Raw genomic sequence first — 27,089 nt, 5'->3', positions numbered from 1 at the left:
CGGCTCCTCCGCCGCCGGGGGGCGGCGCATCCCCGCGCCCGCCGGGACCCGGCCCCGCTGCCGCTGCCGCTCCGGCGGCACCCGCCATCCCCGGGACCGTGAGGTTTTCCTGCCGCTCGGATCGCCGAGAGAAGGAGAAGGGCGGCCAGATGGGAGATGTGGGAGCGCTGCGTCCAGCTCCGGGGCTCCCAGCACAAGAAGGACATGGGCATGTTGGAGCGGGTCCAGGGGAGGGCCAGGAAGATGATGAGAGGGATGGAGTCACCTCTCCTGTGAGGACAGGCTGAGAGAGCTGGGGTTGTTCAGCCTGGAGAAGAGAAGGCTCCGGGGACACCTTATAAAGACCTTCCAGTGCCTGAGGGGAGCCTACAGGAGAGATGGGGAGGGACCCTTTATCAGGGAGTGGAGCAATAGGACAAGGGGTGATGGTTTTAAACTGGAAGACGGTCACTTTAGATTAGATATTAGGAAGAAAATTTTCACTATGAGGGTGGTGAGACACTGGAACAGGTTGCCCAGAGAAGCTGTGGATGCCCCATCCCTGGAGATGTTCAAGGCCAGGCTGGATGGGGCTTTGGGCAACCTGGTCTGGTGGGAGGTGTCCCTGCCCATGGCAGGGGGGGTGGAACTTGATGATCTTTAAGGTCCCTTCCAACCCAAACCAGTCTATGATTTATGTGCATTCATCATGACCTTGGTTATCCTTTTAGTGACATTGAGTGTTTAGGTATTTTTTTTTTCTGTTCCAGAATTAAACCAAGCTTTAAAGTACCTGGAGTTTTCACATGTGAGAAGATTATTAATGTTGGTCCCAAATTGGTCCAACGTGCAGTCCTCAGTCAGCAGGTGAGTGGAGACTAGAAAAAAATAATTATCACCTGAATCCAGGCAGCAGGAGTAAGCATCCTTTTTCCAGTCATATCCTCATCTCTTCTTGTGGAATTAATTTCCCAAAATAGCTTTAAATAAAGCTGCTGCGATGGCTTCTCTCTAAGAACACATGCCAACATACAGAAGTGCAAGAGACTGCTCCCACCAAGTCCCCTTGGCAGTCCCATCATGTAACCCTCTCAGTCAACCAAGTTCTGATTTAAACACATTTAGAATTTTTCTGGGCTTTCCATCAGGAAAAGCTGTCAGACCTGCACCAACCCCCTGGAACGAAAACCTAATTTCCAAAATGAATGTATTCCTACTCTTGTACTAACTTTGTGCATTAGTTTCAGCAGTTGTCTCATTGATGCGTCCACCACCCTGATGTACTTGCAGCATCCGTGTGCTCTGCCTTCATTTACCAAATTAAGTCTCCTCTTGGAACACAGGCTGAACACTCCGTACCTGTTCACTTTGGCAACCTTTTTTGTTTTTCTTTTTTTTTTTTTCCTGCCTTCTAATATAAATACATCTTTCTTGAGCATGGTTGTACTGATGCACACAAAATACTCCAGCCGCTGTCTCAACAGGACCTCCTGTAATGGCATGGGCATCTCTCCTCTCTGCTGATAACACCTCAACAAACTGGGCCTAGGATTTCATTCACATTCATTTCCATGGCTATATCATACTGTCACCTTACACCCAACCTCAAACAGATGAATCCCGCAGGAGAACCCTGGTGGTTGCAATGACCAGAGCTGGGTCCTGAAGACATCATGCTTTCCCACTACACATAAAAACCAAACAACAACTTCCAGATGCACTCTCCACCCCTTGCCAGCCAAAGGTGACACCTGGCTGCACCTCACTCCTGCAGCTAGTCCTTCCCATCACCACCAGGAAAAGGTGATGTGCCAAATCAAAGTTCAGCCTGATCCAATTTCTGCTGATACACCCAAATCTTTCTTCTCCTGCACTGCTGAGCTCCCAGCTTCTAGCAGAAATTCTTGTAGTCTCCAAGTACACAGCCTGCTGCTCTGCACCCATAAACATTATCCCATTTCCATGACTCCAGCACAGTCATCCAGTTCTCATCCGCCTCTTCTGGTGAAGGTGCTTCCCGGCTTGATGTCATCAGCAAATTTAATTAGCAAATGCCTCTCTTTTTGTGCCAGGGTCATTAATTTAAATATAAAACAAAAGTCAATCTCCACTCTTGAGGAAATCCATAAATGATTTGCCAGTTGACTGATACTTTTTCTTTCAGTACCACTTGTTTCTTTTTGCTGCCTAATTCCTCCCCACCTTACACTTCTACACCACACACTCGCCAGATTAACTAGTGACTTTCCATGTGGCATTCAAGAAGATTAATTTCTTTCTCTAAGAGTTTAACTAGGACTCTAAAGAAAGTGCTGGCAAAGGCAACACCTTTGCTTAAGAAATCATATTTTACTTTACTCCACTTTCCAGTTAGTCCCTAGTCTTTCACTTTTCACTCATTCTGAATTTGTTGTAAAACCCTACACACCTTTTAGGTAAAATTAGCAACTCCAGTTGCCCAGATCACTTTTCCTTCCCCCTTGTAAATACAGGCATGTCAACACAACTCACCATTCACATGAGACAACAGCAGACCAAATAAATTTTACTGGAAATCTCCGCTCCCAACCCTGCAATATCACCTACAGGTTCCTTCAGCATTCTGGGATAGAGATTATTTAGCCTTCCAGTCCCAATGTATGGAGGCCTACGCTTCCACCTAAATACCACTACCTCATCTCACATCCATATTCCTGTAATCTATCTTGCCTTTGCTTCTGATCCTGCACATCAGAATAACCAAGCAAAAAAATACTTTTTAAAGTCTTATCTTCATTGATATTCACTTCACTGATTCAGCAGCACAGACTATTTCATGTCGTTCACACTATCTGCCGTCCTTGTCCATTGGCAATCTAAAATAAAGAGTACTCCTAAAAAATTGTTCTGGTGCTTAGATATGGTATTATGCAATTTCTAAAAGACATACAGGTAGCATACATGTTCCCTCTTTAAGCTGAACTGCTGAACAGAAGCTAAAATTCTTGGCAATGATCCAGTAGAAGGTACCTTGAGAACAAGCCTAATAATTTCCAGTGGAACTAAGAAAGAAGAAGCACTTGAAAGCAGTAATTTAGAAAAAGGAACACGTAAATATAAGGGCTTAGTGGATAAACACCATCTGGTGGGTTGCAGTTCAAAATTATTTTATATAGCACTACAAAAGGTCAATTTACAGGCACAGTCAGGTTAAAACTCCTTATCCCAAGATGGTTATGGTCAGAATGAAAAGATGATACGGTCTGGGGAGGAGAAATAGTAGAGTTACCAAACCTGTTCGATTCAACACACAAGGCTACCGAGATAAGGTCCTTGTAGCTTTAGTTCAGAAGCTGAAGGACATAAACACTTGAAAACTAAGAAAGAACAAAACTGAGAGGGAAGTTAAGCCCATTTTCATGCCTGCGTGTAAAATACACAAAGTTGCATTAACTTCTCTCACTTACCACACCTGGCTAGTTCCTCTTTTGTGCAAAATTTTCTTCAAAAGAAAAGCATGGAGATATATATATATATATATATATATATAAATCATCAGACAACACATGAGAATTTGTAACCTGGTGTGATTTTTGCATATATACCCCAGACAAAGCAAAATAACCACCGAGGAACTAGACAAAGGCGAAAACAAGAGCACGTGTGTTGGTATTTTTGAAGAGTAGGCATATTTTCCTTCTGCCACCTAGTGACCAATTTATTCAAGATAAGAGTAGCGTTTAAAATGTACCCTATTAAATGGAACACCTTCATGACTCTTCCTTTGCCTGGCAGCAGTAGCGTTGCTAATCGCATTATTCCCAGAGACCAGTATCGTAGAAGTCATGTCGTTGTGGGCTCCTTATAGTAAAGCCCTCTAATGCTCGTCACCAGAAAGCTTCGAGAGCAGAGTTCACCCTCATTAGAGCTAAGACTTTGAAGGCTGCCTTACACAAGCACATCTGGTGAACCTGTCACACACCACGACTCCCAATTCCCCATGTAGCTGGCAGAACTGTAAATAATTTCACAGATCTTCACAAGCTTTTTATAGCTTGCAGGATGCACACTTGCTATTTTAAATCTTACTGATCCAGGGTAGAGAGATTTCTAAAATGATTAAACTTGATCTGTGCAGTCACTCAGTGGCACTGCTGAAAACATGCCTGGCCCTACCTACTGATGGTAGTAAGGGCTGGGATTGCTTAATACCTTTCCTTTGTATCAGAAAAGCAGTTCATGATGGAAAAAGAGTATCTTTGAGCCCTTTCTGTGCTGAGAAGAAACAACCTGTAATAGAAAGGCCAAGAACGGACTAACCAAATTAATTTGGAAGAAAAATGGCCTAAATATTTTCATATTCGTCTATCAAGATCTATGCAATACCGTGTGCCCCCATGGGAAGGGGCGTCTCGTTTCTCTGTCAGGGAAGTACAACCACTTCGGCACACTTTCTGCTTTTAACATTTATACCACAGATTCTTTGGGTTCCTGGCACTGACTCCGCAGTTAAATTTAAAAATGCTAGTGTCTCAGAAACAGCAATTTGCACGCAAACGTTTGTGTTTTTTTCAGCCACAAAACAGTCCTGCCTTTGACATCACTACTTGGTAGTGAATCACTGTTTCTCCTTTTTGTTTACTTCAGTGCCATTTCTTTTTTATGGGTTTTCAGAGAAAAGAATCTCCAACTTATTCTGATTTATTTCATTGTTTTTATTTTTAAAACAAAGCCTTTCCAAGAAGCATCTTCCCACTCACTAGAATAAATATAAAACTCTTGTCACAAACTAAAGAAAATGAAAGTTCTAAGAGTTTGCTTTTACTACGTCTCCCTCACATCATTTTCAAATCTAAAACTTCAGATAATTTGGCACAGATTTACCTAGTGTCAATACATTTACAGAACTGTCCTGGACTTCTAGGCAAAGCTACATTTTACTATGGTACAGCAGAGGTAATTGCACTGTGGAGCTCCATTCATAATGCTTAAAGTCTAGAGAAGACCACTGGTCTCACTTTTTACCTGTAATCTTTACAATAAAGATTTGGATTCCATTTTTTTTTAGAAGGAAAAAAAAAAAAAAGGGTGGGGGAGAAGGAGGAGAAGGTACTTTATGCCTGGTTGACACTGACAGATTAGAGTTGAGCCAATGGTCTCACTGAGATGGTGAGAAACCCCCCGCAACAGGCCACTATGCTTCATCCCTATAAAAAAATCTTTTCAAATCATGACAGAACTCTCCTTAATTAGGTGTCATTACTACTAGATATCCCCATGATACATGCTTTGTCCATGAGGCGAGAGGAAAGCACCAAGTTTTCTTGCACGGGATTACTGTGTCTTTTTATTATTATCTGTATTAAATACAAAAACCTAAGAATGCTTCCCTTTGCCACTCGCTGCGTCGTAACTCCTTCCCCCTCCACATTCTTTCCCACTTCTTACCTTGTCATCTCTTCCTCTAGCTCGGGATTCCCTTTCGCGGCTGCCCGCAGACTTCTCCCCCTTGGAGACCGCGTGTGCTCTGCCCGCCAGCCCGCGGGGCTGCAGCCCTGGGGACTCCTTCCTCAAAGGTTTTGCTTCTCGGTTAGGACGTTTTATCTGAGGGGGAGCCCTAACAACAAGCAAGCACAACAAAAACATGCTAAAAACAGAGAAAAAAGAGAGCAACATTAAGAAGGGAAGTGGTTGAGGCACCATCCCTGGAGGTATTTGTGCTTAATGACATGGTTTAGTGATGGTTTTTGTCAGAGTTGGGTTGATGGTTGGACTAGATGATCTTAAAGGTCCCTTCCAAACTAGACAATTCTAAGGAAGGATTCTAATATGTCATTAATTCCCTTGGTGCATTATTACTAAAGCTGACAAGACCCTAAGTCAAGGGGACAAGAGGAAATGGCCTCAGGTTGTGCCAGGGGAGGTTTAGATTGGAAAAATTTCTTCACTGAAAGGGCTGTCAAGCATTGGAACAGGCTGCCCAAGGAAGTGGTTGAGTCACCATCCCTGGAGGTATTTAAAAGATGTATAAATGTAGTGCTTAGGGACATGATTTAGGAGTAACTTGGCAGTGCTGAGTTAACAGTTGGACTTGCTGTTCTTAAGGGTCTCTTCCAACCATAACAATTCTATGATTCTAAGTCTTATCTCCCTATATCTGCAAATCTAGCAACATATTTCTGGTTCGGTCTGACACCCAAAGTAAGAAAAAAATACAAAAGGAAAAAAAGTCTTAAGAGTAAAAAAAAAAAAAGAAAATTAACAGTACTCTAAAATCAGTACTCCTAATCATCTTACAACAAACCAACATGCATGTAACAAAAGAGGAAACAATTTAGTAAAGGCTGTCAAATTGTAGTTTCCTCTGACTCCAAACCAGGAGATTATATTAGGCTACATTCATATGCACAAGTTCTACACAACCAGATGACATTCCTGGTAAAAATAAAAAAAATTTTAAAAAAAGCTGGCTAATAGCTTTGACAGGCCCCAAAACAAAGGAGGGAGAATTTTAAAACAATCCTCCTACCTCTGTCTTCATTCCCCTGTGTGAAAATGTCAAAACATAAAAATTGCCTGGAAAGCAAAAGCAAACAGAGCCGAACAGCAACCTCCTATCCTTGTGTGCGTCACCCACAATGTCAAAGAGAACTCAGCAGTGGCACGAGGAGAAGGAATTTGGTTTTAAGATAAGACATCACAGTCATTTTGCTCTAGGGATTGAACTCGAAAGATAGAACTAAAATAAACGACCAGGAATGTCACCCAACTTTAATTAGTGTCCCCATTGAATCTTCTACTGATTCTTGAGTAACTCATAATTTGCTAGCTTCAAAAACAGTTTCCTGGAATATGGCTTAAAAAGAGTACATACTTGAATGCTGGATACAACTGCTACATTTTGCTTTGCATACATTTTCATCAAACTTAACAGCACAGAAGAGTGGCTAATTTCAGCTTAAAAAAGCGGATGAACTATTGGGCTTTTGCCTCTAAGAAAGATATAAGAATAAATACATATTGCACTTCATGTAACATTACCACAAAAATTCTGATAATTATTTCTACCACTCACAAAAGTAACCAGCGTTAATATTATTTTACACTTACATTCATAGGGTTTTTTGAAAAGTGAAGATCCATTTGATAATTATAAAGCACATGCATCTACAAATAAGTGGCATTTCTTTCTGTTAACCAAGATCTCTCATTTTACTTTGTTCCTTTACTTATGTGAGTATACACACATTCAAATTCTTCGCTATTACAATGTTAGAAAAATGTTGGCATAAGTGTTTTTCTTGGTTTTAAATTGGATTTGTTGTTTCCAACAACCTGTGTCAACCTCTGTTAGCGTGAAAATAGGGAATTCAGAAAATGCACAAGCATTTGTTTTGAGAAAACTATTAGCTAACTAAAGTTACCTTAAGGGTGGTTACAGAAGCGAAACAGCATGTATAACAGAACGTTTAGCAATAAAACTAACCAACGGATTAAACACAGGTCATATTATCTGTAGCTAGGGAGCGATTTCTAACCACCATGTCCTTCAAGATCCTTCAGTTCCAGCTCCTCCTCAGCCATCAATGAATTCAACACTTTAAATAAACTTAAATGGAAAAGTTATCTCCCTGCACATGAAAAAGGCAACTGTCACCAAAAGCCCACTTACCTCACCAGCAGGCTCTAGTTCCAGGCACTCCTACTCACTCCTACCACAATAAAGGACTAACTTTATTTAGAACTTCAGCAATAAATCTGACCATACTTTAATTACTTTTCCCCCCAATGAATTGTAGTTATTATTTGTTACAAACTACTAAGGGGTAAATTAAAAGTGATTTTCATGTTACAAATGCATTCAAAAAAAGAACATAAAATCATGGCAATGCAACTTTATTCCATCCACTCTGCCTGAGCCTCTCCTTACCTGTGTTCAGCTGGAACAGGAGGGGGCCAAACAGCGGGATCTCTAAAAGGCTCATCTTGACAGGATACAGGGATATCTGCAGGTCTGTCCATTTTAAAACTCTCTAAAGTGTTGACAATGCTCTTAACTTGTTCATATTCTTCAACTAATTCTTGTCGGACCTTAAGAAATACACACATTATTTTAAAAGCTACAAATCAAACTTTTTAAAAAACAAAACAAAACAAAACATAGAAAGTACCTCAAAACATACGCTACCCTCAAAAGCAGAGCTTCCCAGCCCTTTCCATTCACAAATCCCAGACCTTTTGGGCTGACTACAGATCTTTAACAACAGCATAAACAACTAAACCTCTGTTGAGTTCATCTTCCTGCTTGTCAACATCACGACCAGACATGATTGCTAATACAGGGATCACTCTTCCATAAATTATGCTGATACTTAGATTTATGTGTGCATGTTGACATGTATGCACACAAGTAAAAGTGCTGTTGGCAGATCTTTAACGTATTTGCTACTATTCTGCTATAAAATAACTTCTCTGATTACAGTCTGCAAGGTCCTAGTTATAAAACTGGCTAAATCATTAAAATATAATATTACAAAACAAACTTTGTGAGGGACACACCACCACCATACAGTCAAAGCACAAGCCAATTCTTTGGTGGATTGCAAAGATTAGATTAGAAAATGGAACTTTAACACCCTACAGCGTAAGTTGAAATGATAAGTAAAGTAAGGGAAATAAAATTGAGAAGAAATTATGCCTCAGAAAGAAATCAGGATGAAGAATTATGCAGCTGAATTTTATACTTGATGTTTCTATTTCTACTAGTCAGGGAATGAGAACTACTGCAATAATTTCAAGATTATTTATTTGATGTTTTTCATTTCAATTTTCTGAGTATAAATTTTCTAAGTTTTAAGTGATATGGCTTGTTACAAGTACAATTTTTGTATGCTAAGGTCACCGGTCCTTAGTACACACCAGCAGCTATTAATTCCATTGCACATTCTTGCTCAGAAGCGTAAGCTGTCAGTGCATTAGCTTCAGATGTGCTAGGATTCACCTGAGTGCACTTGGACTGCATCTTGCCAGTCTTCCACCTATCACTCAATGACGCTTTCCATCCTGTGGGATCAACCTCCCTGCTTACTTTGGCTTTTATCTGCTCCAGGGTCATGACACCCAGATGTCACCTCTTCACTGAAGTGTTGGTGCACAGCTAAAACTAACACATGCATTGCTGTGCATGCCTGGAAACCAGTATTGTCACTCTGTTCTACTAAGCAAGGATTACCTTAGGCCAGTGTGAATCTTGCCTGGTACAGGCTTGCAGCTGGAGCTACAGAGACATCCTGAACCTTTCCATCCACTGGAAAGGCACATAGGCTCTAAAAGCTCTCATGAAGAAACATTATGATGAGGCTGCATCAAAAGAAGTGTGGCCAGCAGGTCGAGGTGATTCTGCCCCTCTACTCTGCTCTGGTGAGACCCCACCTGGAGTACTGTGTCCAGCTCTGGAGCCCTCAGCACAGGAAGTACATGGACCTGTTGGAATGGGTCCAGAGGAGCGCCACAAAGATGATGAGAGGGATGGAGCACCTCTCCTATGAGGACAGGCTGAGAGAGTCGGGGTTGTTCAGCCTGGAGATGAGAAGGCTCCGGGGAGACCATCTAGCAGCCTTCCAGTACCTGAAGGGGCCTACAGGAGAGATGGGGAGGGACTCGTTATCAGGGAGTGGAGCAATAGGACAAGGGGTGATGGTTTTAAACTGGAAGACGGTCACTTTAGATTAGATATTAGGAAGAAATTTTTCACTATGAGGGTGGTGAGGCACTGGAACAGGTTGCCCAGAGGCTGTGGATGCCCCATCCCTGGAGGTGTTCAAGACCAGGCTGGATGGGGCTTTGAGCAACCTGGTCTGGTGGGAGGTGTCCCTGCCCATGGCAGGAGCGTTGGAACTAGATGATCTTTAAGATACCTTCCAACCCAAACCATCCTATGATTTTATGATTCTATGATATTTGCAGGCTGTCATCAGGCACACAACTGAGCGAGGCTACAACTCACTCACACGGCAAGGCTGAATCAAAAACCAGGATCCAAAGTCAGCTTACAAGAAAGGCAAGGAAAGACACAAGGCACTCAGCTGTGCTCATGTCATGCATCCACGTGAAAAAGAGCTGGGAAAAATATCGCCTGCAGTCAGGTTTCACTTTGTGGCAAACAGAGGGAGGCAACCAAGGACAGCATCAACAGACGCCAACGATGTTGCCTGAAATCCAGACTCTCTTTGCTGAGCATATCCTGAGCAGATTCTGGGATAATCGAGAGGATCAGGAGAATGGAGGTCTGCAAATCCAGCCTGTCTGCTGAGGTTATAAATATACCAGCAGCAGATCAGGGAAGTAGATCAGCAGCACATCTTATGACTGTTTTTCCTTATGGTGTTTACAGTGAAAGGATGTGGGCCCCTACCCTGAGATCTTCCTGTTTCCCTGCATGCTCAGAAGGGCACCACGTTGGCCACATGCAGGGTTCTGTCTTGTCAGCATCCTTTTAGAAACATGCTTCTTCCAGCCTGATTTTCACCTGCTCATCCCATTTCTCTCTCACTCTTATTTCCCCTCTCAGAATGGTGCTTTTCCTCACCCCACACCCCCACTCTACAGATTCGAAGCAGCAGCAGCCGCCCCCCACTTTTGCTAGGGCAGCTTCAAGATGGAAAGCACTCTCTGACATAACTGTTTGGTGGGTAAGGTGTATAAAAGAAAGAATGATAAAATCAACAGCAGTCAGTAACAAATACACATCGCTTTCTGGAAGCTACAATTCTCCTAAAATACTACCAGGTATATCCCACAGCAATGTATCATTCTGCTCTGTAGTATTTTCCAGGAATTTTCTCACCACAAGGAAAAATTAAGAGATTTCAGCAGCACAAAGAAATTCTTCTCTGGTTTAAAACCCTGTTTAAGAAGAAGAATATATGTGACTGTCATCGGCAAGACAGCAGTTAGGACAGAGGCAAAGCGAAGGGTAAATCCCCAAGGCCCTGCACAGTTCTTGCAACACTGCAATTACTTCACCAGGAACATCTGTAGAAAAGGAGCCTTAGGTATGGGAAGAAGCTGATCATTTCACAGAGCGAAGCAGCCTTCTTGCTCATTCCAGATGGGGTAATGCTCTCTTGCCAAAGACACGGGACGTCCAGCTCAGGCAGGATTGCTCCTGCCCTGCTTTGCTCTCTTTGCTTTCTCATCACACAACCAGCAGACACGTCCCCCACTGCAAGAACTTCCAGCTGAGTTACAAATGTGATTGATTACTAACTTGGTTCCTTCAAACTGTCTAACACGCATCCCTCCAGCCCAAAAATAAATCCAGCCAAACAGCTGCTGTGAGGTACAAAGGAATGATACAGCATAAATCCTCCAGCCGCTTCCTACTCCAGTGCTCCAGGAATGAAGACAGGATTCCTCCTATCACCCTTCCAACACATGTGGAAAAGTTGGTGGAAAACAACTTGCCAGCACTGAGGGCTGGTGTGTTGTCATTCAGCTCTCCTGGCCCAGCAAGGAGGATGTTATCGGAAAATTGAGAGAAAGTGAGCCTTTGATGCCTTGGAAGCTGAAAACAGACTAACAACTGCTGGCCACCTCTTATCCAGACCTGAGCAGACCACAGTCTGAAATACAAACCCTTACTGCTTACTCAGTACCTGGCAAACCAACCAACAAAAAACCCCCAAACAACAGGACCACAAAGAAAAACCAGATGATAAATTCCTGGAGGCCTTAAAGAAACCAACTCAGATGGAACAGGTGCAGAAAGAGTTTCTTGCAGCTGAGAAACAAATAACCCAGATGCGAGACAAGAAGGGCTGTGTGGTAATTACAGAGGTGACTGAGCACCGCCTTTGAGTGATCAGTGCTGCTCTGAAGCAACCTCAGAGAGCTGCAAACAAGAAAATCACTGGTTTGACTCACACAGTCTCTTTGCCCCCCATCACACCCTTCCCTAGGGTGCCAGAGTCCCCAGGGGGTTCCAGCTCGGGTTCTAGAGAACTTGAAGCACGCTTTTAGGTTTTTCATGTTTAACCAGTTTCAAGAGATAGTGTGGACCAAGTTAACTGCCAAATAGGAAGATCTTGCTTCCCCTCATTTTTTTCTCCCCAACCACACTCTGCTACTGCTCTTCTGGATTCAATTCTGGCATCTCAGTAAAGTAACCCAGCTTGGTAAAATGGTAGAAAATTAGCCTAGGAGGATAAAAAGGAAATAAAGGACACTTTTGCTGGGTTAGCAAGCTGCACTGGCTCTCTACCCTCTGGCCAGGAGAATCCCAGGACAAAGGATGGTGGGATGTAGAGGAGGGAGAGAAGCTGGTGCAGCTGGAGGGAAGACTCAGTGGGGAAGGACTTGGCCTCCCCAGGCATGGTAGGACGTGAACTGGGTTCTGCTACCGTGTGAAACTGCCAGCTCCCCAGAGCCACGCTCTGGTACATCAGCCATCCCTACCAGACACATCACCTCCTCCGCAGAAGCAGCATCGTGGGCACTGGGTGATGCTGGAAAGCCCAATAAACAGCCTTTCAGCCCAGGGGGTGGCCCATAGCTTTGTTAGGTCCAGCCCTAAGGATTTACAGTAACCGAGCAGAAAACAGATCCTAAAATACGGGTATATAACACAGTAATCAAGAGTTGAGTTCACCCTTTCTTAGTAGTAGATCCAAAAACCCATTTCAGTGACTTCCTCTGTATTTCACAATCTGGTAACTGTTGTACCTTTGGCATCAAAGCACAGCTTTGATTTGCTGTGCTAGAGCTTCTACTTCTACACAACTTCCCATAGCAATAAACATGGCTATTTGTACCTTGGTAAATACAAATAATGTGAGGTTTGTTGTTGTTTTTTTTTAATTATATCATGCTGGAACAAAACCAATCAAGTTTCTATGAAGTGTTTTCCAAACCTGAAATTACTGCCTGCAATTAGTGTTAATTATTCAACAAGCTCCATTTAAAAAAAAGTGAAAAATAACAATTCCTTAAACTATAAAATGAATGCCCTGTAACCCAACCTGATCCCATGGAGTCAAAGTATACTCCTGTAATCACAATTCTTCATGAGTTACCTGCAGAATATTCCTTAATAGAATCACAGAATCACAGAATCTTCTAGGTTGGAAGGGACCTTAAAGATCATCTTGTCCAACCGTCAACCTAACTGACAAAAATAGACACCCACACAACAAACAAGGAGCATCATCACTAAACCATACCTCCCAGCACTTCATCAACCCGTCTTTTGAATACCTCCAGGGATGGTGCCTCAACCACCTCCCTGGGCAGCCCATTCCAATGTCTGATAACCCTTTCAGTGAAAAAATTTTTCCTAATATCCAGCCTGAACCTACCCTGGCGTAACTTGAGGCCATTTCCTCTCGTTCTGTCACCTGTGACTTGAGAAAAGAGACCGACCCCTATCTCTCTACACCCTCCTTTCAGGTAGTTGTAGAGAGCAATAAGGTCTCCCCTCAGCCTTCCTCATGAAGTAACCTACGAAGTGTTAATAAAACGGGCATGAAGCAAACCCAACATACGCACAGATTGACTGAAATGTGTGTTTAAAAAAAAAAAAAAGGAAAAGTCATCCTTTATTCTTTAAGCAAGAAGGCAGTGCACCTCATGACCTGCTCCAGTGACCAAGGGTGCTTTGGTGGCTGCTCCAAGCGCTCAGAGAACCGTTGAACTCCTGCCCCAGCTCTGGCTGAGGCTCCTGTGCCCTCGGATACCATGCAACACGGAGCACACGGCTGTAACACGCAGCAGGTTCTGCTCGACAGCCGCTGGCCTTGTCGTTAGGCAGTGCCATCTCCCGGGGGCACGCTCTGCTGTCATTCTGCAGCTGCTGAGCTGTCACCGAAGCAGCTCTTTCCTACAAGCCAGCTGTCTAGTAAAAAGACTGCAACGGCCAAGGAACTCTCTCGGAATAAACAAGGGGGAATGTCAGCACAAGTAAAGTTCACAGTAGCGGTCATGAAAGTAAACCTACCTTTTATTGGCGGTAAGTAGAAAAAGAGATGAGTCGCTTCTGATTTTGAATGTTGCCAGCCCCAGCCTGCATTTATATGGATGAATATGGCTACACGTCAGCCAAATATCAAAGTACAACAAAGAAGTAGCTTTTTTCTTTTTTGAATGAGCTCAGAGGCCTAGGAGTGAGGATAATTCTATGATTCTATAAGAATGGAGCTACACTCAGCTACCCAAGAGCAAGCTGGGAACTCCTTGGATGCAAAACAAATAAGGGTCTCCCTTGATATCCCCAAGCCAAGCTAGTTATCAGACAATCAATGACAATGATTTTTCCAAAGGGTTAGAGGAATTCTTATGTTGTCACACCACTGCTTTGGTGGATCCTCCAGGCTGCATCTTTTGCCCTTTTGAAGTTCTGCAGATTGTGCCAGACTAACAACACAGCCCCTCTCCTCTGTTTTCAAGTCCCAGAAGCAGTATTGCAGCAAGTGGAACTGAGTCAGTCGATTATTCCCAGGGGACCAGATGATACATGTTCACATTCCTCCTCCTCGTAACTATCAGGACCAAGCACAAGGGACCCTTGAAATCAGGGTTCCCAGTTGCAAAGCTGAAGCTGTCTGACTGTGTGATATGAAATACAAACCACCAAATACTTGTACAGAATATCATTCTGTCCAAACCAACCTGTAGAAATTTGAAAACAATGACAACTAAGCAAAGAGCGGTAGAAGAAGAGTGTTTGGGAGTCTGACCCAAAATCCCAACTACAGCCTGCTCTACATTGCTCGATAAACTGCTGGAAAAATCCCACGTAGTACACAAGGCAACAAAACAGATCCACCTAGCATGAGGTACCTATTCAGGATGGAGCACCGCTGTAGAGAAGTGACCAGATAGGGGGAACAGTGGTTCATGTATCAGGTACGAGCTGGACAGCTGCAGAGCCATGGCTGTAACTACTGTTTGAGATGTTACTTGTATAAGCATTTCCATTTTATGAGGGAACACGTGGGCAAACACCTGAAACTGAGTTCACTGCCTCAGAAGTACCAGTAGGACAAACACCCTGTTCGTGCGCTGCACACAAATGTACAGAAAGGAAGGACATGCTTCCCTTCATACTGTCAGATCCCCTCAGCATTGGTGTCCCAGGAATCCTTCAGGGGATTCAAGGTTGTCAATGTGCATGCAGACACTATAGCTCAGAGAAGAACTGTTTAAGTAATAATCTTTTCCTTCGAGCACTTATCTACATGGCCATTCACACTGTGACTGCTCCCAACAGTAAAAGCTCTATCTACCCAGTGTCTGCTAGAGATTGCTAAACTCCACCTCCAAACTGTACCAGTGGCATTATCCTCCTCAGATTCCTCACAGAATGGAGAAACTGAAGAACCTAAAGAACAGGTTAGTTCCATATGCCAGAGGAGACAGAATTTCAGGTAAAAATCAACTGTAGTCATCACCTTGACCAGGACCTACGTGTTGCTTTGCTCCCCCTGTCACTTGCAAGAAGCACACAGGTATGGGAATCTTTTGCTTCTGCACACTACTGGCACCAAGATTTGCTAAACTTACGTAATGTGTATGGCATAACTCTTTCATGGGGATGATCTAAAAAGAGTAACTATTTTACTATGGTGAATGTTTCTTGTCATCCAACGTTTGGCTTAATTTTTTTTCAGAACAGGCTGTCTGTCAGACAGCTACTGAATGTGACTGACAGTTTGGATGGAGGTTCTGTGGGAGCTGGAAAGCAGTGCTGACATCCAGATCATCAGACTCCCTCTTAGTCTGCCTCAAGGAGTGAGATGGCACAACAGTTATTTATGAAGAGTGGGTAAGAAAGCAGGTCTACATCTATAGGTCTCACCAAACCATTCAGGTGCAGGCAAGGAAAAGCCAGGGGTTCTAGGACTGCATCGTTTCCTCTCAGGGCTATATAATTCTGTTCCCAGGGCTACAGGTAGTCCTACAAATGAATGAGAAGGCAAACAGCCTGTCATGCTCCTTACTTTTTGGTGCTTGTCCCTGAGCCGAGACTGGCACCAGTAATGGCAAAGCAATATTCTGACAAAGTTCATCTGCCACCGCTATGTTGGGAAGTTTCAGAATTAACATGAGCACACAGCGTGACAGACGCTACCCCACCTGCTGCTGATCTTTCTGGGGACAGTTCTCTAAAGCTTTTATGGGACACTGTCAGGGGCCATTCTGTTTTTACCTAAAAGGGATAATTTTGGAGAAGATGCCAACTTTAGATCCTCTGCTAAGGATCCAGCTGCCTTCCCCAGGGAATAATCCTGGAAACTGTGTTAATGCTCCTTTTTGGCTTGAGGCTCATCTCCAATGTACAGCACGCGTTCCATGGCACACAGCCTTCTCTGAAGCAGTTCAAACAACACACAACATTACGAGACTGTAAGTAACCTTCACAAGATAAGAGCTGTTAAAAGTTTAATAGAAGAATCCATGTCATAGGAGGAAACACTAAATATTAGAAGTGAAGGAAATGCAGTGATGCAGCTGCAGAACAAGGAAAGCCTCACGCTCTACCTTCACATCAGCTAGAAGTTCAGCAGGAACTAAGGGCACGCATGGGGCATGAAGACCTTGTATCAGCATGCCCTGAGGTGGGGAAGAGCTTGAACACAAATACTTGACAGATAATATCTCCTGTACAACGTTCAGCTTATTACATGACCAGGAAAGCCAGGCTCTATCACTGTTGCCTGTACACGCATGTGCTTTGCACACAAGCTCTCAATAAGCAGACAGACTTCTCCAGCTCTATGATAAACACCTACAAATAGTACTGTCACTACAAAATGATTGCTAACAGTGTTGTAGCTATCAATACACAAAATACTCTATGTTAGTGTCAGATGTTTCAAGCACAAAGCCATAACCAAAGCATCTGCTCCAATAAAAAGGAAAAATTTGCTTGTTTTAAAGTGACATCGTTTAAACACGATATTTAGAAAAACTCTTCCTGAAATCATCTCTTCAGCTACTTACTGCAAAATTATATCTTTTATAGGAGCTATGCTCTTCTTTAAAAACATAATATTTATGCAACATGTATTCTTTATTCTAGAATACCCCTTTATATGTTTATCCTCCAACATTATTTTTTTATGGAACACATTTTGTACAATGAAAAATAGGGCCACAAAATGTAAGGAAGACTTAAGTACTGGAAGTGCCCAATGAAGGTTCTTACATTTCACCTGCGGATTACTTCCTCAGCTTCAACAGTACTCTGCTGAGCAGCGAGATGCATGTGTGCAAGACTCAGGCTAAGAGTATTACTTGAAGCTTTAGAAACCTGATCCAAATTTGCACACTGTAGCATTACAGTTAACTGCTACTCAGCCATTCTAGTGATGCTAACCCATCCTCTCACATCTTAGTTTACTGGACATTAGATGGTCAAAAGATAAAAACAGTAACAGGAAGTCCTCAGCAAAACAGTTTTTCCAAATCACGCACTAACAGACCAGTGGTTAGCCAGACATCCTCAGTGGAAACAACAAAAAAATGTATTCAATTAGAACAAACGATGTCCTTTTGAACACACCACAAAAGTTATTTTCCCATAAATATCAGCAAAATATTGCAAAAGAAATGTTGAAAACTTAACTGAAATATACGTTCTCTATACCTTAAAAGGCTTAGGAAGTACAGTGTGTTCTTCAAATATCAAGCAATAAAATAAAGGCAACCTTATTTCACCCTACCTGTTGCCATTTGCCCTTAACTGCTGGATCTCTGATCGACTGGCAATGTCTCTGGATCTGCTGGATGACACCCTGGTAATACACGATAGAAGAGTCATAATTCCCAAGGAGTGCATATTCTCTTCCCTTTTTGGCATTATCGCAAATCTCCGCTAAATTCATCTTCGCTCAGAAATCTAAAAGAGAACACAATCATCAGAAAAATGAATTTTACATGCTGTAGGATGATTCAGACCACAACCCTTTAGTTTTGTTTTTTCTCTCGTAGCTGAATTGTGTCTTTCCACCCTCTGTTCCCAGCCAGTCCCCCTCTTTTTCAACCACTTAGCTTTGGAGTATCTCTTTACTAGCCTAAGGTTTGCGATCATGAATCATAACTCTTTTATAGTGAGAAAAAACACAACTTCTTTGCTGTCTGTGGCCCCAATCCTGTTAAATTCATGCAAGAAAATGAAATGCCCTGCCCACACTCAACCTAACAAGCCAAACTTCAATTTGTAGAGCACCACAATATATTAGCAGCCATCAGCCCGTGAATCGCAACTCACACGAGGCATTAAATTGCTTTTTATACTGTTGTATTACATACGTGCCTAAATATGCCAAGCAGCATCAGGGAAGTCTGCACTTAGCACTTTCAAGAGCCCTCACCCTAATGAGATTACGATACGGTTGAATGACAGCTCTACTACAGACAAAGCTGAGAGCCTCTTTCTGTTTAAATATTCTTTCAAAGTACTCCAACATCCACATGCTGACTTGGATTTTTTTTTCATTAAATTTAACACGTCACTTTGGGATTTACGGCAGAGTTAGCAATCCAAATTTAAGATTTCTTAAAACAGTGATTCCCAAAGTACAACCCTCCCCTAGTCCCCAGAACAATCTAGGATTTACGGATTTTACTAACTTTTTCATACAAGTAGTAAATCGCAGCATGACTTTAAGGCAAACCCATGGTCTAACTTTTCACAGTAACCATTCAAGAAAGCAATATTAAACCACACATTCAAACGTAAGCTATGTTGTAAAGCTACGTTTGTATTTAAGAGTCAAGATTGAAGCAATGCCTGCCCCTTCATCTGAATCCCGCATGACTCACAAGTCTAGGTCCTTACCACACAAAAAGAGTATCAGTTCCTTTCCATTGTCCTCTGACTCAGGACAGGTGGGGTCCCTGACATTCACCCAGATGTAAAACTCTGGATACCAAAAATAATAAAAACTTCACAATTCATAGCTACGCAATGCATAGGGTTGAACTGACCGAGAGGGAGGAGGCTGGCTGGGGAGGGCTGTCCACTAGCTGCATGGAGGGTTTGGCAAGACCAAGGTGGTGGAGAAGAAACAGGGAAGGAGAGATACAGGCAGACGGGGAGAGCACAGGGTTCAGGCTGCAGAGCTGAAGACAGCCCCTGGTCTGGGGGTGCGTGCGGTAGGAGCAGGTGGTAGCAGAGAGAAGCCAGAACAGGGAGAAACAACCTTTTACATCCTAGTGGGTTATAAAAATGTTAGTAGTTTTTATAGAACAGGCGAGACAAGATCAAGATGGCATGAAGGAGGATGTATCTTATGTCTTTGTATCCCCTCGTGCTTAGCAAAATTCAAACCTCTGACATTAAGTTGAACATACGTCCACATGACCTTCATTCTGCCCTCCCTGAATAGCAAACACACACCCTGCCTCTCAACAGCGCCAAACCGATGGTCCTTACTGCTGCCTGCAGCTGCACACCAGGTCTCCTCCACCACCTCTTCACTCCTGCTCCCTGCAACCAAGCCACGGAAACCTGTTGCCACACATTTCGTCCTGCAGATCATTCCCTGGGGCTGCTAGAAGCTTCTGGGCAGGAGCAGAACTAAGACGGGAAGGGCGACGACCCTGATTTTCTTTTCTCTTGGTGATGAGGAAGGGCAGGGTAAAGCATTGGAGGGCCCTAGCTCTGTGACAAGACCATTTAATTTTAAAATACAGAAGATGATAACTGATGGGAAAAAAAAGTGATGTCGCTTGCATTGCACTGGAAACAGATAAAAAGATATGAACTGAATATAGGTTACAACCCATTCAGATCTGATGAGTCAACGTACAAATGAACAAGCCACCACCTGGGGCAGAACCCATTGCCCTGCCTTCAAACACATCCAGGTTGGGATCTGCTACACAACCACCTTGTCCCCGTAAGGAAAACAGTCCTCAAATCTCTGGAGGTTTTCCCCACATGTAGCAAAAAAGAGAGAGTAAATAAAACATTTCTAAGGAAATGTTGCATTCAGTTCCTAGAAATCCGTTAAGTAGAACATGTACTTACTTTAGCAATCTCTTGTATCTGTTTATTACAGCTAGTTCCTACCTTGCAGGCCTGTGTTCAACTCCCTTTTGCCTTAAGAGGGCTGACACTCACATCCAGCTCCCCTGACACCCAGAAGAGTGCCCCGTGCACAGGAGGAGACAACCTCCTTGTCTCCGGTGGAAGCTGCACCAACCCATGGGCAGGAGGCAAGGCACAGCGACCACAGATACCCATGATCACTTCAAAAGAGTGGTTAGCTCAGGAAGCTGGAAAGTGGGAGGCAGATGATTTTACATGGTCTTAAAACTGCAGGGGGAAACCAAACGAGAGCCTCCAATTTCCTCCAAAAGTTCAGGGGCTTCTGGCCTCATACACTGAAGCTTAACCAAGAGCTTGATGCCCAGTGTGTCATGCTGGAAAGCTTCTAAACATCAACAGGCACCGAAACCTGGAGCACGTAGGAAGGTTGGTGGATGTACATATATCATAGAACCATAGAATGGTACGCAGTTGGAAGGGACCTTAAAGATCATCGAGTTCCAACCCCCCTGCCAAGAGCAGGGGCACCGTCCACTAGACCAGGTTGCTCAAAGCCCCATCCAGCCTGGCCTTGAACACCTCCAGGGATGGGGCATCCATAACTTCCCTGGGCAACCTGTTCCAGCATCTCATCACCCTCACACTAAAGAATTTCTTCTTGATATCTAATCTAAATTTTCCCTCTCAGTTTAAAACCATTACCCCTTGTCCTATTGCTACACTCCCTGATCAAGAGTCCCTCCCCATCCTACTGAGTGGTTGATGACTCTGAGCTTGGCTGACAAAAGCCTCTTGGATTCAGGCACTTCAATTTTTACTTATCACCTACCCTGGATACCCCAGCAGGTAATACAGCTTGAGAAGGTGAATATAACATCACTCATACACCTGAGACATGTTTGAAACAGCAACTGGAGACCTCATTCCTAAATCGGTGCTACCCCTGACCCCCAAACAATTCTTTGAGCTCCAACTGCAAAAAGACTGGCTATTTTAAACTAATGGCTAAAAGTGGTTTAAACAAATTACAAACCTTTTTACGCACATTAGCCATGGTAACATGAGTTCTGAATAGCCTAAGCAAGTCAAAACAAATATGACAAAAATTTAAGAAAAATTACTTTTAGGAAGGAATTCCTTCCTGGATTGACTCTTCAGTGGCAGGGGCCAGGAGGAAGAGGTAGCTAGAACTAGGTGTGGGCTTTTTCATGTTATGTACTTATTTTTTTTATTACCTGTTCTATGTTATATTATAGAGTTCATACAACATTGCAAACGTCCAAGGAACCAGAAATAGAAAAGTCAAAAATAGCGCTTTTGTTGTTTGTTTTTGTTGTTAGGGGTTTTAAATATTTGGTTTTCCTACCACATCACAGCCACATCTTTTAAGTACGCAGCCAGGGACAACTGTTGTCAGATACATTTGGAACAACTTACGCATTACTTGTGACACCGGCTTTTCATCCTATCATTGCGTGGCTCTTTCCTGCACTAGACCATAACAGCTCCACGGCACGTCAAGATATCCTTGGAGATTCCTTAGTTCACGGATCATTGACAAGAAGAGACGTTACAGACATTCATGCCAGTGTAGCTGCCACACATGGGGTCCCAAACTCACTTGTTAAAAACCCTGCAGCAGCTAGGCTAGAAGGTCACAGGGGATATTAATCTCTATTCTTTGGAGCATAAGCTGAGCTGATCCCTATCCGGGGGTCAGAAAAGAATTTTTCTCCCAGAACTACAGCAACGCACAATTGAGCAAGATCCAAAAGACAGTCTCTATTTTAACATTAAAGCATTATACCCACACAAGCATAGCCACAGGCAGATACAGGCACTGTGTGAATGGTGGGCAAGGGGGGACAGCTTGTTTAGCACACTATTCGGAACATGTGCAACACCAGTGGAAATGCAGGACAACTGTCCCCCTTCAGTCCATTTCCCACTTAACCTCACCCCAGAGCTGCCAGAGGCAATAAATGTCCTCCCCATAGATGGGGTCTGCAGCAGGGGCTTTCCCGTTGCTTGATATTGAACTTTCAGCTTTGCAAATGCCAAAATAAAAGGCATCTTTGCCACCTTTACATGTCTCTCATGCCTATGTTACACAACGCTGTCCTGTTCTCCCCATGGGCACTGAACTCTTGCACAGGATGGACGACACTCATTAAACGAGCAATTACTCATTTTTGCTTTACTCTCATTGTCTCAATAGTCACATCAAGCCGTATTTACTGCCTACTAATTAGACTTTTCTCCACATCAATTGTTAATGCCTCACTGATAGGGCTATAATATACTTGTTTTTTTCCTGACTTGTCTTTCGCTGATCAGAATTTTACCCAGGCAGGCCAAAAATTTTCCATAGCTCCCTGAGATCGCTGGACATATGGTCTCTTGTCACAGCAGCTGTGCAGTATTGCTGACTGGACAGCTGAACATCTGGAAAGGCCTGGACATGCCCAGATGAAGACTGGTTACTAATTCTGGTTCTCGTTTTCTGTAAGTCAGAATTGCAGCATGACGTCGGGCATCCCGAAATGCAACGCAAGAGACCCGTCTAACGTCCCAAGATGGAGAGCCAGGCTGTTGAGCACCATCTTCTGAAATTCAGTGCCGAGGTATGACTATAAGTTTTCCACTTCTACAAAACAGAGATAGGACATCCCTCTGCCACTGCACAGCCCCAGAACAGGTCGATTGCCACGCAGAGCAAAGCAAGGAAGAGAACTCCAGTATTAAGAGGTTTCGATTTTTTGATTCATCCATTCTCATGTGCACCCAATTCTACAACTAGAGTCTAAGCAACGAACTGAAGTTTTTCCTTTCTCAAATTCTTCTTACTGCTTGGAAGCTCTTCCTTAAAATTAATCTAAACCTGCCCTTCTTAGTTTAAGGCCATATTGTTTTTGTAAGCTGGCTTTGACCAGTTTCAAACAGCTTCTTTTCTCTCGATTTATGTTTTCACTTTAAATAGTACAACAATCCTATTTTCCATTTTCCCTTCGAAGCTAAATCTTGTTAAAATAGAGACATATAACAATATGACAATACCTTACCTTGAGAAGCATAAACTGTGACAGTAACTGGAACACTACCAGAGGAAGAAAAAAGCATTTTTTCCCTGCATGACATGTGATTTCTACTAGAAGCCTACAGAAGTCTATTTCTGACTGAAAAACAGACTGTGCTTCTTCTTCATGGGCTTGATGTATTTTATTTGATTTTTAAGAATAAGTTATTAAATGCAATTATTCAAAAAACTAAATAACTCTTGCCTGCTTCATTAGAAAGATTATCTCTTTTATTTTGGACTTGGGTGCGGAACAACTGGTCTTCGTTTCTAATAATTAACTGTCTCTGTTCAGAAGCAATCACTGATGCTGCAGACAATTATCAGGCATTACGTTCGCATGACAAAAACAACATTTTAACTGATCATTGCCAGATAAAATACAAACAAACAAAAGACTTGCCAAGTTCCACAGCCAAATCTCTCTTTCCCTGCTAACTTGTCTTTGTTCAAACTTGCAGCTGGGGTCCCACGGACCGGAGCGGAGGCCAGCCATCATTACCTCACAGGATCACAACTCCTGTTAAAATATATATAAATAAGACTGGGGCACGGTTCCAGCGGATTTGGATTGAACCTACATTGAAATGGCTCCTTGAATCAGAGAGAAGTGTGCTACGCCAGTGCTCTTTTTCTTTTTTTTTTGGCCTTTTTCTGTGCGTATCAGCAGCTGCTGCAGCAGCACCGGGGGTTGCAGCCGGTAATGTCACCGGAGTGTTCACTCCCCGTTCCACAATGTCACTTCACAGCAGCACACACACCACATAAAGCAAGCTCACACACACACACACACCCCCACCGTGGTCCCCCAGCACCGAGGGATCTTTCACTTCACTTAACTGCTTTCTGCTAACTGGGTCTTGGCTTCTTTGCACTGAAATTCCGTTTTCAAATAGCAGCCGCAGAGTTAATGGGGAAACGTGTGTGGAAGTGGGAAGGAGAAGAAGCATGCACACAGCCCTCCCACTATTGCGGGGTGCAATCTTCTGACAGCTAACTTGAAACAGAGAGTTGAATGTTAACTTTAAATGCAAGTGGAAAAAAAAAATAATCTTCAAATGAAGCAGACATCCACCACAAGTTAAAAGTAAACACAAATACATAAGAAACCACTAAACAGTTGGTCAGTGTTTTAATTAGAGGGAATACACTATCGCACTGAACAGTAGCACCCTGGAGAATGAAATGGCCATTTGCAAAGCCTTTGAACTGGAATTTTCTGAAGAACTAGAAAGAGGAGAATGAGACGGCTGTGCTGTTCCTAAAACTGACTGCATAACGTATCCTTCTCCAGAGCACCTCATGTATCAGCTTCAGGCTTATATATCCATACAGTCTCATCCCTATTATTCAGGATAACGAGGTGTTCATCAGTGAGGCCAGCAACAGAAAGGAAAACAGCTAACACAAACACTACAGGGCACTCTAAGGAGTGTAACTCCATACACACACAGTTCAGGCAGCGAGAGGCTTGCTGCCTTCTTCTCCATCTTATCCCTGCTGGACCCAGGCTGGCTCCACACATCTCTCCCGCAGTTTCCAGGGCTTCTGGCATCAGTACCACACCAAACCCAAGCCAGTGTTCAGGTGGCACCAGCCTTGAGGTGATGGATCGGGGGGTTCAGATTGGATATTAGGAAAAATTTTTACACTGAAAGGGGTTATTAAGCATTGGAATGGGCTGCCCAGGGAAGTGGTTGAGGCACCATCCCTGGAGGTATTCAAAAGACGTTTGACGTGGTGCTTAACGACATGGTTTAGTGATGTTTTTTTATCAGAGTTAGGCTGATGGTTGGACTAGATGATCTTAAAGGTCCCTTCCAACCTAGACAATTCTAGGATTCTATGATCCATCCTCTGAAAGAATGCAGAGCTCAGACACCAGAAGGATTCTGCAGGGCCTGCCTGGAGCTCAACAAAGTGCAGATCAGCCCAAATCAATAATCCCTCTCGCCCTTTGTGGAGCAGCTTGCTCCTCTGCGCATCACATGTGTAAGCATTTCTGGTGGAGCAAACGTGCCACCAAAGACTCCCAAGATGTGTCCGTGGGGAGCCAGCTTGGGTGCAAAGCGTTTATTAGGTTGGGCTGTGTGCCAGCATCTCCATGTTCCCACAGCCCTGCAGCTCATGAGCCCTGCCAGACCATAGCCAGCCCCGCGGAGATCCCGTTCTGCTGCTGCTACATTCCTCGCGCAGCCAATCTGCAACCCAGATAAACTCCCCGTGAATAATGGCAGGTTTAATGGAGCCACACATGTGTTTATAACCCTGACTCATAAGGTCAGAATTTAGGCCTGGATACTTTTCCACCTCTTGAATTCCCCTCTGAATTTCAAAGAATTGGCTCTTTGAATGTGTATTTTTTTCATTAGAAGTTTTCTTTTTTTAAATCGTTCTAAAGAATAGCATATATGCTTTAAAATATACATTTATATGCATATTGCTGTTAGTACTACAGACATAAACTCTTCAGATTTCTCAGCGTGTCCCCAGAAGAATCAGCTTTTTTCTTTTTTTTTGGCAATTATTTACACAGCAAAACAGATAAAGGCCTATCGTTGTTTCCTTGTCTTCCATTTACTTTTGTAACTATCTCGAGACTGTGATTAGCTCAGGGCAGGATCCGTTCCTCTCCCATTACCTGCTTCCAAGAGCAAAGCACCCTGACAGCACGTTGCAGCAGCAATGCTCGCTTCTGCTGTCTGGTAAGTACCAGGAGCTGGGAAGAGAAGCCTAAGCCTGCCTAGGATGTGGGGGGTGGGGGGGTAAAAAAAAAGAAAAGAAAAAAACAAAAACCTTCAGCTGCAATAAAAAACACCCGTTGGAAAGAAACCCATCTCTATGACATTTGAAACTGTATTAGGAATAGACATTCAAGATCCATATCCAAGGGAATACTACTGTAATAATGCTTGTAAAATGCAGATTTTCAGGAAGAAAAAAATAACTCCCTCTAATATTCCAGTTACATATATATATATTTAATGTATGATTTGGAACAGGAGCTGCAATTTTACACACGCTTCCCATGCCTATTGCAGAATATAGGATAAAGGTTAACACTGGAACTGTCATCAGAGGAAATGGAGAGGGAAGAGAGACAAATGCCGATGCTGACATCAGGGCAGAAGCAGGAGTACAATAGAAACCAAGCCAAATTCTTTTAAAGAATTAACACAGTGTCTGTTCATGCAAAGATCACCTAGTGCAACAAGCCCAACAGAGCCTAAATGTGGCAAGACACACGAAACTGCTAACTATTAAGTAAACTGGTTGGGGAAGCTCCCCAGGGCCACCACCTCCTGGCTCTCTTTGACCGCTGCCTCCTCCGCATCCATTTACCCAGCCTCCAACCTACTCGGCCTTCTCCACAGCCCTCCCCTTCCATCTGCTCAGCCCCTCCTCCTCCCGCAGATCTCTCCCCCTTCATCCATCCGCCGACGTTCCCGGGTGCCCCTCTTCTGGCATTCATTCTTCCCTCAGCCTCCAGCAGGATCCTTCATCGCTTCCCCCCGACCCAGCTGCATCCCCCCCTCAACCCGGGCTTCTCCCCTCCATTCCCTCACCCTGCACCACCCTCCCCATCTGCAGCCATCCCCCCGGCCCGGCCCGCTGCATCCCCCTCTCTGCTGCCACAGCCCTCCCCTCGCACCGCACCCCGCCCCGGCTCCGCCATACTCCTCCTCCTGCGACCACCCCCCGTCCGACACCGCGCTCCCCTTCCGCGCCGCCCCTCCCTCCAGCGGTGAAAGCACCCGTGACCCCCGGCCAGGGCTCTCCGGCCCCACTATCCTCTCAGAGGCGGCACCGAGAGACGAGTCGCCTCAACATCCTCACTCAGGGCGAGCCTCCCCCCTCCTCACAACGGTCTCCTCTGCGGGGGCAAAGCCGCAGCGCCCATCTCCATCCTCCCCCCATAGCCGAGCGCGCTGGGATTTGTAGTTCTCCTCTCGCCGCCTCCCCCCTGAGTGCCCAGCGCCCGGCGGGGGCCGCAGGACTACA

General features: G+C 43.9%; 1 protein-coding gene across 4 annotated transcripts in view; it reads right to left on the bottom strand.

Annotated features, from left to right (window-relative positions):
- KATNAL1 (katanin p60 subunit A-like 1) overlaps positions 1–27,028 on the bottom strand; it is a 46,239-nt gene extending 19,211 nt beyond the window's left edge. The window contains exons 1-5 of one of the 4 annotated variants that reach the window (XM_014966085.1): positions 26,896–26,935; positions 18,797–18,880; positions 17,679–17,854; positions 7,889–8,049; positions 5,407–5,605 (exon numbers count right to left, since the gene is read on the bottom strand). In XM_014966085.1, the coding sequence (XP_014821571.1) occupies positions 5,407–5,605; positions 7,889–8,049; positions 17,679–17,840 (522 nt within the window). In that variant the 5' untranslated portion in view covers positions 17,841–17,854; positions 18,797–18,880; positions 26,896–26,935. The other 3 variants (XM_014966086.1, XM_014966084.1, XM_014966087.1) reach the window with 3 other exon arrangements.
- Between the last annotated feature and the right edge of the window lie 61 nt (positions 27,029–27,089).

Source organism: Calidris pugnax, unplaced genomic scaffold, assembly GCF_001431845.1.
Source record: "Calidris pugnax isolate Ruff unplaced genomic scaffold, ASM143184v1 scaffold20, whole genome shotgun sequence".
Lineage (NCBI taxonomy): Eukaryota > Metazoa > Chordata > Aves > Charadriiformes > Scolopacidae > Calidris > Calidris pugnax.
Note: the sequence above shows the minus strand (reverse complement) of the source record. Positions and strands in the feature narration are given on the sequence as shown.